Here is a 14,581-nt window from a genome sequence, read left to right as displayed (position 1 = left end):
TTGCCAATACCCTTTCTACTCCACTGCATCAAATTCACCTTGCACTTATTAAGACCTTCACTAGCATAACTCAGCTTATTCTTAGCCATACTAGGTTGTCTCCATGCCTCCTCCACTATCTGGTAACACTCCCTTAAGGACCAACTAGCCTTAAACCTGAAAGGCTTAGCATTTCGGGTCAAGTCACACAGATTATGTTCCATTGTGATGTGCAGAGGAGAATGATTTGAACTCAGTGTTGGAAGGACATACACTCTCGAGGTTGGGAAATTCTCAGCCTATGTATTGTTACAAAAAGGTTTATCAAGCCTCTCTTTAGTAAAAACCACTCCACATCTATCATTAGACCAAGTATATTTATTGCCAATAAATCCCAGGTCACACAGACCATTCTCTTTTATAGCCTTTCTAAATGCCTCTAACTAAATGTATGGTCTTAAGCCTCCCCCCCCCCCCCCCCTTCCAACATTTTTCTCCATAACTGAAAATCTCATTAAAATCTCCTACACATAACCACCCTTTAGAAGCCTCAGGCTTGAGAGCCTTGAGAAGTTGCCAACTCTCCTTTCTCTTTGCAGTAATAGGATTTCCATGAAGCCCAGTTAAAATCCAATCCATTCCATCCTTAATCAATAGTGAGATATGATATGGGTATAAGGGGATTCCCCCCCTTCTAAACCCAGCAGGCCTGTAAACGAAAGCTAAGGGAATGAAAACCAAAGGCGCAACCCAGAAAAAACAAAGTCTCCAACCCAGCCATGGAAAGGGTCCTCTGGAAGCAACCTGTAGAAGGGAGGGCCTGTGAACAAAGGCACACCCTCTGTTGGGCACTCCGCCTAGATGGGCGGTTCATCGTGTGGAGCCCCCAAACCCGCACCGACTATAATATCCAGAAGGGAATCACCCCTATTGGTTCTCTGCTTGGAGGGGCGGGTCATCGACCGGACTCCTTGAACCCGTCCGGACTACAACATTCAAAAGGGATTTTCCTCCCATGCTACCCTTCATCTTTGCACTGTTGCTGGAAGTAGCAGCCTCCGCGCCCTTGATTGCAGCCACGTCCCTGAAGGAGTGGCTATCGATGGCAGAGTGAGACGAAGAAGGTGGAGAAATCTACGAAGAAGAACGTTGCCCTTCGTCGTAAAGATGTTCTGGATGAGGGCACCCATCTCAACCTCGTGCATGGATGCCTTAGCAGTAGCAGCCGATAGTGACATCATGGGGTATCATCGATCGGTCCACTCACTGGCACCTTCATCAAGTCGCCAAGGTAGCAAGGCGGTTGACCTCTGGGGTAGTTGACTCTCGCCATGGAGGATTCAAAGCTCCAGAAAGGGGCCTATTGTCAACCCAGGTGCCCTCCAAGCGAGGCTTTTTCCCCTTACCTGGTGGAGAAGGATTCGAGGAGTGCTTCAAAGAAGGAACAACCCGAGGCCGGGCCACAGTCACCCTATCATTCGAAGGAAGGTGGCCAAGGGGAAGTATTACCTGGATAACCAAATGACGAGAATCTCCCTGAAATTTGGGGTCGTGCACACATCAACAAATGGATCCTAGCTTCAGTGACAAGGTGGATTCGAGTAGTGATAAATTCTCACCGTACTCATTCTGTGAGAATTAATGGAGTAACTGTAAGGGGATTTCTCTCCCTTCTAAACCCAGCGGGCCTGTGAACGAAAGTTAAGGGAATTAAGATCGAAGGCCCAATCGAGAACAAATTAAGTCTCCAACCCAACCCATGGGAAGGGTCCTCTAGACATAACCTACAGGAGGGAGGGTACTGCAAGAGATGAGGCTCGTTGATTTGAAGGCCCCATAAGTAGTGTCCAGCTCTCAAGTGTCCATCTGCATAGTAGGCATAATGTGTGGAGAGTCCTTGATCTTTTGACAAGAAAGATAATAACAGACCACCAACGATACTGTTTGGGAGAAGGAAATCCGAAAACCATACTACATTAGTGGCACCACTACCAGGGCTACACGCTACATTAATGACGTCGTCGTAGAGTCACGCCGCATTAGAGGAATCTGAAACAGGGAACAGTACGAAGGACGCGGACTCCATTGGGGTAGACACAACCTATCCCCCCACGTTTATAGTATAAATAGTAGGTCCTAGATACAAGAATACTCTCTCTGATCTCTAGACTCTCTCACTTATTTAAAAACTTCCAAGAATACTTACTAACTTTGGTATTAAAGACTCTCCGGCCCCAAGACCGCTCTCTCCTAGTTATCTTCTCTTTTATCTTTTGCAGGCTCATTTCGAAAGACCTGAGTTATTGAAGCCTGACCTAAAAGTGTGCAAAACACGACGTTAATAATGGGTATAGGATCTAACCTTAGCCTCAACATCATCCTTCCAAAGAAAAGCAATACCTCCACTAAATCCCTTATAGTCAATGACAAAGTTGTTATCAAACTGCAATCTTCTTTTTATACTTTCAACTGTATTTCTATTACATTTTGTTTCTATCAAGAATACAAAGGATGGAGCTTATTTTGCACCATTAGATGCAAATCATGAACTGTCCTAAGGTTCCCAAGCCCATGATAGTTCCAGAGGAGGCAACTCATTGCTCTTGGCAGTGACTGTACCATATCAATACTGCTTGAGTCCACACCCTTCTCCCTCAGTTCTTGCTCTTTTAACCATATAATTGACACTTTTTTCACTCAACTGATTAGCAACCCTCTTATAGTTAGTAGGGCAATCTATATTTCTTTCTATTGGGCCAAAGTTTAGCCCTAGCCCTTCTTTTCCAGCTGGCCCTATTTTGAATTGCTCCAAGACCTAGACTTGGTCAGCAATGAATTGATCAAGGGAAGAAAACTGAGCCATCAAATCATTCGAGGTCTCATTAGTCTGTGATGAGCTGGAACTATTACTTTGACTAGAACCTTTTTTCCTTTCAGCAGATTCTTTCCTTTATGAGCCAAACTCCTGAGTCACTGTCATTAGACACGTCCCCTCTTCTGCTTTGGTAGCCATAAAACCTTTCGTTTTTGGCTCTGTCTCAATTTCCTTATCAGCAACAAATCTTGAGTACTCCATATTCCTTAAATAGTGCAAACTTTCCATCTCAGAACCACTAGCCTTAATTTCTGCAGTTACTATAGAAGGCTCCTGAAAACACTCCTAAGACTTAGGGCAGGTTTGGGGGATGGGATGAGACACAAAATTCTCATCTCATTTCATCTCATCATTACACCTTTTTCAAATCCCAATACAATAATAATATTAAAACAAAATATTTTAAACTCTCAAACAAAACACAAAATTCTCATCTCACCCCCCAAACCTGCCCTTAGTGTTTACTTTTTGGGCTTCATCCCTGTCCTCCCCTCCCTTCCTCCACAATTGGTTGTCAGAATTAGCATGCTGACTATACCCATTCCCATATCTTTTCTGAATCATGTCACTATCCCTAAATATAGGAGCTCTTAGCCAGACACCATACTGCTACTAGCTACCACTGTTCGGACTATAAGAGCAGCCTTTCTGGGAATATTTAATAACACCACATTTGAAACAAAAGGTTGACAATCTCTCATATTTAATATGCACCCGAGATCTTTTACCTTCAACAGTGATGAACATACCTCTTAAAAGAGCTTTGGTGATATCAACGTCCACTCTAATTCTCATAAACTTCCCCCACCCAATCCCTCTAACATCTGCCTAAACTGGAAGCACCCTCCATACATTACCTCCAATCTAGTTTCCAACATCTTGTGTCATACAAGCAAATGACATATTGTAAACTTGGATCCTCTTTATTAAAAGCCACCTCATTGATGGACATGCAGCCATAAAACACCTGAAGGCACAGAAGCCATCGATCAAAAGACCATGGCCCCTTGACCACTCGATCCATGTCCTTCTGGTTGAATTCAATAAGAAACTTGTTGGTTCCAACTTCGGAGAATTGGATCCAAATCTCACACCTCCAAATCTTAGTCATTGTACCCTTGAAAGCTTCTTTATTAACATATTTCTCAAACATTATCATGACCAACAGACCAAACTGACCATGCTTCACTACTTTAGTCATTGAAGCAGATGGCAGAACCATCACTTCTTTTTCCTTTTCAGCGAGACATAACCCTTCCCATTGCCGGGTTAAATCGTCCTCCATAGTCACCTATTCAAACTAATCACACTAGCCTAAGTGACTCACTCTGTTCTAGAGAGAAACCTCGCCCTGCATGAAGAGGACCATGAATTCCTCTTTTTAAAAGACATCGGGAAATGATTTAGCCACAATTTTATTCTCATGTAATATTAAATGACATTATTGGTCGGGTATGAAGAAAGATACATTCATATCCTTGTTGACCTGAATCCAATCCTCTTATGGGTTGGCCATAAGTTAAGTACCAAATAAGGAAAATGATCACTAACAACTGTTAGGGGTGATACCCGCCCCTTACGGGGTGGGCCACCCCTCCCCCGCATATGGGGGGCAGGGTACCCCGTCCCACTGTCGGGGTGTGAGGCTAGACCCTCCACCATCCGTACCCCACATCCCCTTACTGGGCCTTAGGCCCAGTATAGTTTTCTAGGCTCTAAATGGCCCAGAATCGGTTTTTGGGTACTTTGGGCACAAAATCCATTTGTGGGCCACTTTGAACATATAATTTAACTTAACAAATATATAGATTTAAAAACTGAAAATATATATATATATATATATATATAGAATCATAGATTGAACTATTAAGTAGATATTAAGTTTCAACTATTAACTAATTAAGTAATAATCATCACTAAGGCACTAAGCTAAAATAAGTAGTTTACAATTATACAAATTAAGAGAACTAATAAACTATTACACTATTACAAACTCCTCTAAAAAAAAAATATTACAAATTGTACAATTAACAATTGTAGCAACATTACAATTAATTATAAATTAATAAAATCATAATTTTTCAGATCAAATAATTTGATTTTGGGGTGGAGCCGTAGCAGTGAGTTCACTGAATGGTGAGTTGTGTCGATTGCTGTGAGACTGAAAATCAAGATTAGAGAAGTTAATAAGTTATAAAACTTGAAATATTAATAAGTTAAAAATAAAACAAATTAGAATTAAAAAGTTATAAGGATGAAACAAAATTTTAAATGCAAAAAGTAATTAAGGGAGAAATTGTGCAAACCATGGCAATAGTGGGTCTAATACAAAGTCATATTGCATCAGAGGTAGCCTTAGACGCTGTCTCATGTATCACTATAAGTATAAATTTGAAATCAAATTAATGAATACCAATTAAATGAAAATAAATAAATTAAAACAAGAAATTAGAAAATGAAATTAAAATAAATACCAGATCTAGGCTGATCATCACCCTTCTCCTTGCCGTCGGCCTCCTCATACTCAAGAACATCCGGAACATGAATTGGAGTTCCCTTGATCCAATTCTGCGTGCAAATCAAAGCCTCCACAGTAGTAGGAGCTAATGAACTCTGAAAAGAATGTAATACACGCCCTCTGATGCTAAATGCTGACTCTAAGGCTACGGTACTAACAGGGATGGTCAAAAGTGTGCGGGCTATCTCTCCATGGATGGGATACTTCATGGCATTCACCTTCCACCAACTTAATATATCGAAATTTCTTGAAAATGGTAGAATCTCTACTGCTAAGTATCTGTCTTTTTTTGACTGAGCCTTTACAGAACTCTGGAGAAAGGAAGTCTACTCATACCTCTCACCCCACTTCAATCTACGTCTTTTCCCAACCTCGACTTCAGGAAACTGTGAGCCTGAGGCTGAAGGGGTAGGTGTAGCTGCCGCAATATTACCACCCCACAGGATGGAAAACTCATCAAATAATCTAGTAAGGCTTTCCCGAACCCTTGCTGCAATAAGCTCCGCCCATACTTGCCCGTATGCAAGGCCCAATCCAAATATCATGCCATCCAACTTATACATCGGGTCAAAGACGATAGCTACATATAACAAAATATTAGCCCTAGTTAAATCTCTCCAATACTTGTCATACTTTGTCCTCATAATCAATGCCATCTCCCGCAGCCTAACGTGACCACTTGCGACCATGTCATCTAATTCTTCTTTTACCCTACATATTTGTTGACATACAACATTAGATGTAGGGTACAAAGTTTCAGATAGCCTCGTGGTGACATCGTAAAAAAGCCTAAAAAATTCCTACAAAAATAGCTACAATTTCCCAATCATCATATACGGGTTTTCCCAATCCCCCATGATCATCAAAATATTTAACATAATGGATGTCTTCGTTACCCAATAATGCAAATGCCAGCTTATATTCTTGGGCCGCCTCCAACATCAAAAATGTTGAGTTACATCATGTAGGCATATCAGTACAAAGGCCCTTCTTAGATGTTAGGCCCGTAGATCTTGCAGCAGCCTTGAATTTCTCCAACCTCGAAAGAGAAGATCTCACCCATCTCACAGCAGTCCTAACCCAAGCAATCGAGTCATGAAGATCCCTCAAACCCTCAGTGACAATCAGATTCAGAATATGTGCCGCACATGTCACATGCAGACACTCACCACCCATGAATGTCTTATTTGCCTCTCTAAGATAGGTCTTCAGATGTCCCAATGCGACATCGTTAGACGAGGCATTAACGACTGTGACTGTAACAACTCGGGTCAACCCCCACTCCTTTATTGCGGCCTCCAAGGCCTTCCCAATTGTCTTACCCTTATGATCTGTAATTTTATAAAATTTTATAATTTTCTTTTGCAATTTCCAATGACAATCAATAAAATACACAGTCAAAGACATATAATTAAAATTTTGGATCGATGTCCAAGTGCCAATGGTAAGACAAACAAATTGATCTGCCAATTGACCCCTCAACTTCTCCTTTTCAATGTAAAAATATTTTTTTATATCCTTTGCCACCGTGTGGTGAGAATGAATATTAAACCTTGGTTCCAAGTAACGAGAATACGTTTGGAATCTTTTCCCATTAACAAGTTGAAAAGGTAGCTCGTCCATGATGACCATACGAGCTAGGTGTCTTCTACACTCATCGGGATCATACTTAGTATACCCCCTCAAAGTTGCACCCTCCCACTAGTCCCATCCACCATTTTTTTAAGTCCAATTTCTAGCCTAGATTGGCTTTTCTCTTGTAATGATCTTAATGTTGGACTTTTTTTGTATTGCTCTTCTAAGTGCACCTTTAATTGTGAGGTGTTATATTTCCTATAGTGACATCCATAAATTTTCTCACAATGGTTACACTTGGCTTGGGGGTTACTTGGGTTACCACCCTCTAGTTTGGTAAAATGACTCCAAACTATTGAAGTAGGTTTCTTGCTGGGCTTGGGGGCGAGGCAAGGTGCCATAGGGCTAGGGGTAGGAGTATGAGTAGGAGGGGTAGGTGTAGGTGTAGGTATAGGTGTAGGGTAGGGGTGCCTTCGGCCTGGAAAGGAGAGCTCGCACTAGAATCTGCTGACATATCCATGAACTCAAGCAAACAAGAAATCTAGAATTATAGAAAATATAGCAACATGCCAACAATATATTAACAATATAGTTTCTTAGACTTGAAAAACTATAAGCATAGCAACTATAAAATAAACATAAAAAAAAAAGTAGAATAAAAAAAAGTATCACTTGACATTCATATATATATACATATATTTCATCTTAATTAATTATATTGAATTTTGAAATACACTAGTGCATTCTATCTTTTTTTTTTTTGTTCAATTTGGTAGGGAACATGAAATTATTTTTTAAACCCCTAAATTAATTTTTTAAACGCCTAGTGCATAGCAACTATATAATGAACATAAAAAACAGTAGAATAAAAAAAAAGTATCACTTGACATTCATATATATATATATATATATCATCTTAATTAATTATATTGAATTTCGAAATACCCTAGTACATATGCCCATCAAAGCTGCTAGCACATAATACACAGAATTATATCATCTTAAATATAACTGCTAGCACATAATACACAGAATCAGGCCTAACAGAGTACCCTGTAAGAAGACCTCTTAGCTCTCTTGAACCAAATTAAAACTCTTTCTTTCCAACCTCTTGACGGCACAAAAGGAATGCCCATCAAAGCTGAAAGCCTTGTCCATAAATCCTGAGCTACTTGACCAAACACAAGGACATGGTTTAAACCTTCACAGACACCGTTACCACAACATTCACACTTTGATGCTAAATTTATTCCAACCCTCCTTATCTTGTCATCCACGAAAAGTACATTATTCATAGCCAACCACATATTAATCGAAATATTATTCGAAAGTGTTGAATGCCAAATCCATGCTGCCCATTGGTGGGATGAATGCTTCACACAGTTTCCCATGCATACTTAGTAGAAAATTTCCCATCCAAGTTTTCTGTCCAAACAAGCCAATCTTTACCTTCCTTAGGGTTGCCATGCTGATGAGTAATCTCTACCAATCCACTCAACAACTCCTCATTCCACCCTTGATTCAATCTACACTCCTTAATCAAAAGATGCGGAAAAGCTATTAAATCCAAGTTAAAACCCAGTGGCTGCTACTCTGACCATTTGTCCCACCCAAAGGAAATATTACCCTCCTTTACTTTCCATCTAGAAAGCTTAAGAACATCCGGAACACACCTCATGATCATTCACCAAAACCTCAATCCTTTAGCAGGATTCACCAAGGAAATGTGCTTGTCTTTAACATATTTAGCCTTAAAAAAATTCGCCATAGTGAGTCCTCTGTTAGAAGCTTCCAAACAAACTTCATATGGAGAGACTTTGAACCTCTAGCAAACTCCACAAACCAAGACCCCCTTCCTGAACTGGTTTGCATGATATGTCCCATGTCACCCACTTTTTTTCTTTTTGCTTTCCATCTGCAAACCCCAATAAAAAGTACTGAAAATTATGATCAACAAAGAAATAATAGAAATAGGGCAACGAATGCATGAAGTTAAATGTATAGGAATACATGAAATCACATGCCGCAGGACAGTCAATCTAGCGCCTTTAGACAACACCTTATGCTGCCAACCAGCAAGCTTCTCTCTTATATGTTCCACCACCTCATCCAAATCATGTGCTTTAAGTCTCCCAAGAACAATTCGGACAACCAAATACTTGAAGGGAAAATTACCTTCTGCAAAACCAATAAGTCTAAGCAACACTCTTCTTTGAGACATGGAGATTTTTGGAGAGAAAAAAATTGCAGATTTGCCTAAGTTAATAACTTGCCCCGACCATTTCGCATACAACCGAAAAACCTCCTTAATACTTCGCAATGACTTCTTTCCCCCATTAGAAAAGATAACTATATCATCTGCATACAGTAAATGTGAGATCAAAGGAGCCCCTCGAGGTAAAGAAAACTTCTCAATGGTACCATCTTCAAATTTTGCCTTTAACAAACAAGATAAAATCTCTTCAACAATGATAAAAAGAGAAGGTGGCAATGGATCTCCCTATCTCAAGCCTCGCCCACCTTTAAAAAAACTTTTAGCCGTGCCATTCATCACCATCGAACACCAAGGAGAAGAGAACACTGTTTAATCAAATTACACACCTGGACAGAAAATCCAAATGAAGAAAACACATGCATCAGAAATTCTCAATTGATACTATCATAAGCTTTTGCAATATCAACCTTGATCATCACATTACCACCCTTGTTTGTCTGTTTAAACTGTGTACTAACTCTTGTGTTAAGGTGACATTCTCAAATATGCTTCTACTAAGTATAAACGCTCCCTGTACCAAGAAAATAATGCGAGGGAGCACCAGAGCTAAACGTTGAACTAGTAATTTCGGGCACACCTTGTATGAAACGAAGCAAAGGCTGATAGGCCTAAACTTATCAAAGCCTCTTGGATTGCTCAGTTTGGGAATAGGGACCACATAAGAAGAAGAATAATACCATGGAAAATTCGAGCCTCGAAAAAAATCACAAATTACTTCTACCACATCCTTCTGAACAATTATCCCAACATTCTTTGAAAAAGCCCGAGCCAAACCCATCTGGCCCCGAACTACTATCTACCGAAATCGAGAACAAAACTTCCTTTACATCCTCCCTAGTAGACATTAAACACAAGATAACATTTTCTTCCTCAAAAATAATTTTCTCAACCCATGGAAATAAATCCGGAAGAGGTCCACCAGGTCTAGCCTGCAAAAATTCAGAAAAATAGTTGATTGCTGCAAAGTGAATATCCTTTGAAGTCTGCAACACTCTTCCATCTGTTAGTGTCATTTACTTGACCATATTATTTTTTTTAGCCAAAAATTGCTGAAAAAATTGGGCATTATTCTCCCCTTTGTCAATCCACCTTTGCTTAACCTGTTGTGCCAACCTCATCTCCTCCCTCTTCTCCCAAGTCTCCAGTTCCAATTTTATAGCCAAATAAGCATATTCATCTTCCTCATAAAAAGCTGCCTGAAGGTTAGACTCCAATCCTTCTAGTTCTTTTTCCAGATTCTGAATATGAACCTGAGTCCACCCAAACACTTCTTTATTCCACACTTTAAGAGCAATCTTTAATTTTTTTAACTTTCCTGCTAACCACCATAATCCATTCCCCGACATCTCTTCCATCCAAGTCCTTGCCACAAGACCATGAAAACTCTCATGTGATGTCCACATTTGCTGGAACTTATACAGAGAAGGGCCATAACAAACCTGACCATCCAAAAGAGAAATAATTATAGGAGAATGATCTGATGAAACTCTGGACAAATACTTCATATGCGCACCAGGAAAGGTCTCCAAACAAGAGGAATCACATAAGACTCTATCCAAACAAGCCCAACTCCTTGTCCATCCACTATGTCCATTACACCAAGATAGATGACCTCGAAGTGATGTCATTTTCACCATCCCCTCATTATCAATGAATTGATTAAATGCATCCATTGCACCAAACAGATGAGGTCTGCCACCTCATCTCTCTGCATGATTTTTGATTATATTAAAGTCACCTACAATAATCCAAGGGCAACCCAATGTATTAATATTAGTAAGTTTCAGCCAAATATTCCTTCTAGCAATTTACGTACATTTAGCATAAAAAAAGGACACCAACACCTGTTGTCCATTCGTAGTCACTAAGCACGTAATGTGCTGATTACTAAGTCCCTCTAAACTGACCTGCACATGAGGGTCCCATAAAATCCAAATCTTTCCTTCCAGTCCCCCATTCGACAAGCAATCAAAATAATGCAATTCATTTTTCAACTCTACCATTTTATCATCATTTTTAAAAGGCTATACCAACGCCAGTACACTGGGGTGATACTTACGAACCAACTTTTGTATACTACATTTTGAGGTGCCGATCCCTCAAACATTCTAAAACAACTAATTACAATTCATAGGTTCAGCCTAGAGGGTTTGCTAGGAACCCTAGTAGGGCTTCGTAACTTTTTTATTTCCTTCCCTGCAAGATCACATTCCATATTTTTTGAATCTGACACTACATCTTTCAATTTGATCATCTTATCCACATCAAGTTCTCCCTTATCTTCAAAAAAACTACGAACCCTTTCTTCTAGAGCCCAATGATCAGACTCCTTGTGCAACTGAGCTGCATTAAGATCTAAATTCAACTCATCATTCGACATCTCTTGTAATGCCACCACCCCTTCTCGACACATTTCGGCGTCTAAAACTACAGTTTGAATTGGTCGCATCCCTTCCAACTCCCCTTGCACCAAACCAGTAGCCTTCTCTACTACCACTTCAAATTCTTTGTCCTCTAGTCGAAGCCCTTACTCCAGTATACACCCCTCTGTATGCACATATCCCTCCATCGTCCCCACCAAAACTTTTTCGTGTGCCTGAGGCTCAAAAGAGTTCACAAAAGCAACCTGCATGTCAGCCACTTCAGATCTTGGTGCATCCTTACCATCCACGCCCAAAATCTCAACGTTCTCAACATTGTCTGCCTGCTAGCGTTGCACAACCTTTCTAACCCATATATTCTCAGGTTGACTTACTTTGCTGTTAGATTGTTTCTTCTTCCCTTTACAAGTTTTCTCATTATGTCCTTGCACATGACAAGTCCTACAATATGCAAGTAAAGTTTCATACATAACCTCTTGATATCAACTCATTGGTTTACGCGGAGTCCCAATCCAAAATCCTAAAATCGGATCCATTGAAGCATCCATTTCAACACAAACTCATGCACCATCTATCCTTGTTGCACACTTTGTAATGTATCCCCCTATTGGTGCACAAATACTCCGTAAAAGGGAATCATGATAATATTTCGGTGGTAACCCTGGTAGCGTAACCCATACTGGCACCATCGACGGTTCCTGGTCTTCATTGAATTCTGGTGACCAGTGAAAAACTCTATAGGGAACTCCTTTTACATCACATTTTTCTCTTGACAGTGCCTTAGAAAAATCCTCCTCCAACGCCATACGAATAAAGACATTCCTAGTGATGGACACCAAGGGGGTTCATATCACCTAGGCTTTTGCATGGCAGATACAACAGGTTCATTCAGAAGACCCCACCGATTATACAAACCCTTATCTTATCCAATGAAGGTCTTTGACGCAAGAACTTCAAAACAATCAAATACTTGAATGGCACAGTCGAGCGATCAATTTCTTCCTTCGAAAACAACACACACACACACTTCTCCATCAATCTGTTTCGGAAATCGGAATGGTGCTTCTACCTCAGGCAGAGGTTGCCAGAGGAGCCCTTGCCGTTGATCATCGTGGAAAAAAAAAATCAAACCCTAGCAGAGCCTCATAAATTTCTTGCCACGTCAACCTTCATATCTTACATTTTTCTCTTAGAAAATGGTTGCTTTATAATGTAACTACTTTGGTATCCCATTTTGTATAGAAAAATTCTACTTATCTTTCTTACACTACACATTAATATATGATTTGTCATTTTTATTATTCTATTTAAACATATATATTGATGTGTAAATATGTGTGTTTAAATAAAATGATAAAATTGATAAATTATATGTTGGTATATGGTGTGGAGATAATAAATAACATTTATCTTCTGTATAGCATGTAGCTAGCAATTTAGCCAATGAAGATGAAAATGGAGCTCACTGGAGGAATCAGAATGTTGGCTAAAATAATTTTTGGTAGATGAGTGCTTACCTAAATACCTTTGACACCGTTACCCAGAAACCATCCCAGTTCATCTCATCTCATTATTAAATTTTTTTCACATTTCTACACAAAATATAATAAACAATTCAAATTTTTTAAATCTCAAAATAATAATAATATTAAAAAATAATATTCTAACGATATTTTATTCAACTCATCTAAAATCATCTCATCTTATCTCACCATTCAAATTAGCCATTAATAGTTTATTTGTCTTTTGACCTAATGGTTGTAGTTTCTGGTAGTTCTTGTTTTTACCAAAGTCCAATATGCACGCCTCAAAATGGCTCTTGTTTTACTGGTGCTGCACAGGACAGCTTTAAGCTACACACACTTTGGTTACTATTTTCCTAAATTTTTTTTTTTTTTTTTTTTTTGAAAAAACTGTTTTATATATTTTGTGACAGATTTGTAAACAATCTATTGTTTTGTAATTATATTTATCAATTTGTTCTTATCATGCCAATTTCATTGCTCCTAAAGTTATGTTTAACAATTTATTCATTTAAGATTACGTTTAGATGTTGGGATGAGTTGAATTGAATTGTAAATAATAATATTTTATGGGTCCCATTGAGATGAGTATAAATGTTTTTGGTTGAGATGAGTTTAACTTTTTTAGGCTGAAATAGGTTTAATTTTTTTAGGTTGAGATAGGTTTAACTTTTTAAGTTAAAATGTATGAAGTAAGTTGGGATGAGTTTAACTTTTTTTATGGAAAGTTAAAGAAGTAGTGTGTAACACTCTACCCCCCAGATTTAACAATAAAATCACTTTTAGAAATTCTTGGAAAAGCCGAAGTACTCCTATTGAACTTGACTGAAAAATATTTTTTATTTCTAAAGAAAGTGCCAAATACAAAGATTACTTATGATAAATAGAGTCGTTTTGTATTAAAATACTGAATTATAAATGAGAGTGTGTAGAATCATTTATTAAAATTTCTCACAGTCTCTGCCATAAAAATCATAACCTAAAATCTTTGTACAAGATTTAGGCTTTTCTCACGCCTTCCTAGACTAAATCCCGTCTAGCAGCTCTACTCTCATAAATATTATGGCCTGGGGTGGTTTTAAAAACATAAAAACAACTAAAATGAGTCAATTATTTAATAAGAAACCCATCATAACATAAACATAATTAACATAAGGTTTTCATAAAATATTTTTCATGCTGAGAACTTCAAATCATGAATGTTCATACATATGCTTATACCATGTATGACTTGTCTTGAATTATTTGACTTATCATACTTATCTCACTCATCTACACACTTAACCCTGTGTCTAAGGTTGTGCACTGGCCCCACATCCCGTGGCCACAAGGGGAGCCGCTAATAGTATTCTAGCATACTATGGTAGACCACACTTAGGTCTGTGGCTTACACGTCCACCCATAAATCGCATTGGTACCATGTATCTGAATCACCATTTTATCAAACTGTTCTTA

The 14,581-nt window shown here is 38.9% G+C and overlaps 1 protein-coding gene across 5 annotated transcripts; it reads right to left on the bottom strand.

Annotated features, from left to right (window-relative positions):
- Positions 1 to 7,960: 7,960 nt before the first annotated feature.
- On the bottom strand, positions 7,961 to 10,969 carry LOC121243514. Of its 5 annotated transcripts, none has more exons than XR_005936161.1 (3): positions 10,312 to 10,969; positions 8,958 to 10,151; positions 7,961 to 8,862 (listed from the first exon to the last, which is right to left on the bottom strand). XR_005936161.1 is itself a non-coding variant. In XM_041141641.1 (2 exons), exons 1-2 carry the CDS (start codon positions 10,893 to 10,895, stop codon positions 10,067 to 10,069), a joined length of 669 nt encoding a protein of 222 aa, XP_040997575.1. In that variant the 5' UTR covers positions 10,896 to 10,969; the 3' UTR covers positions 8,849 to 10,066. The 5 variants fall into 5 exon arrangements, 1 of the variants encoding a protein (XP_040997575.1); XR_005936164.1 differs by having other exon boundaries at positions 8,849 to 9,125; positions 9,217 to 10,151; XR_005936162.1 differs by having other exon boundaries at positions 8,849 to 9,527; positions 9,630 to 10,151.
- Positions 10,970 to 14,581: the final 3,612 nt, after the last annotated feature.

The sequence above is a fragment of the Juglans microcarpa x Juglans regia genome, chromosome 8D (assembly GCF_004785595.1).
Source record: "Juglans microcarpa x Juglans regia isolate MS1-56 chromosome 8D, Jm3101_v1.0, whole genome shotgun sequence".
Lineage (NCBI taxonomy): Eukaryota > Viridiplantae > Streptophyta > Magnoliopsida > Fagales > Juglandaceae > Juglans > Juglans microcarpa x Juglans regia.
This window is presented reverse-complemented; position numbering and strand designations above follow the sequence as displayed.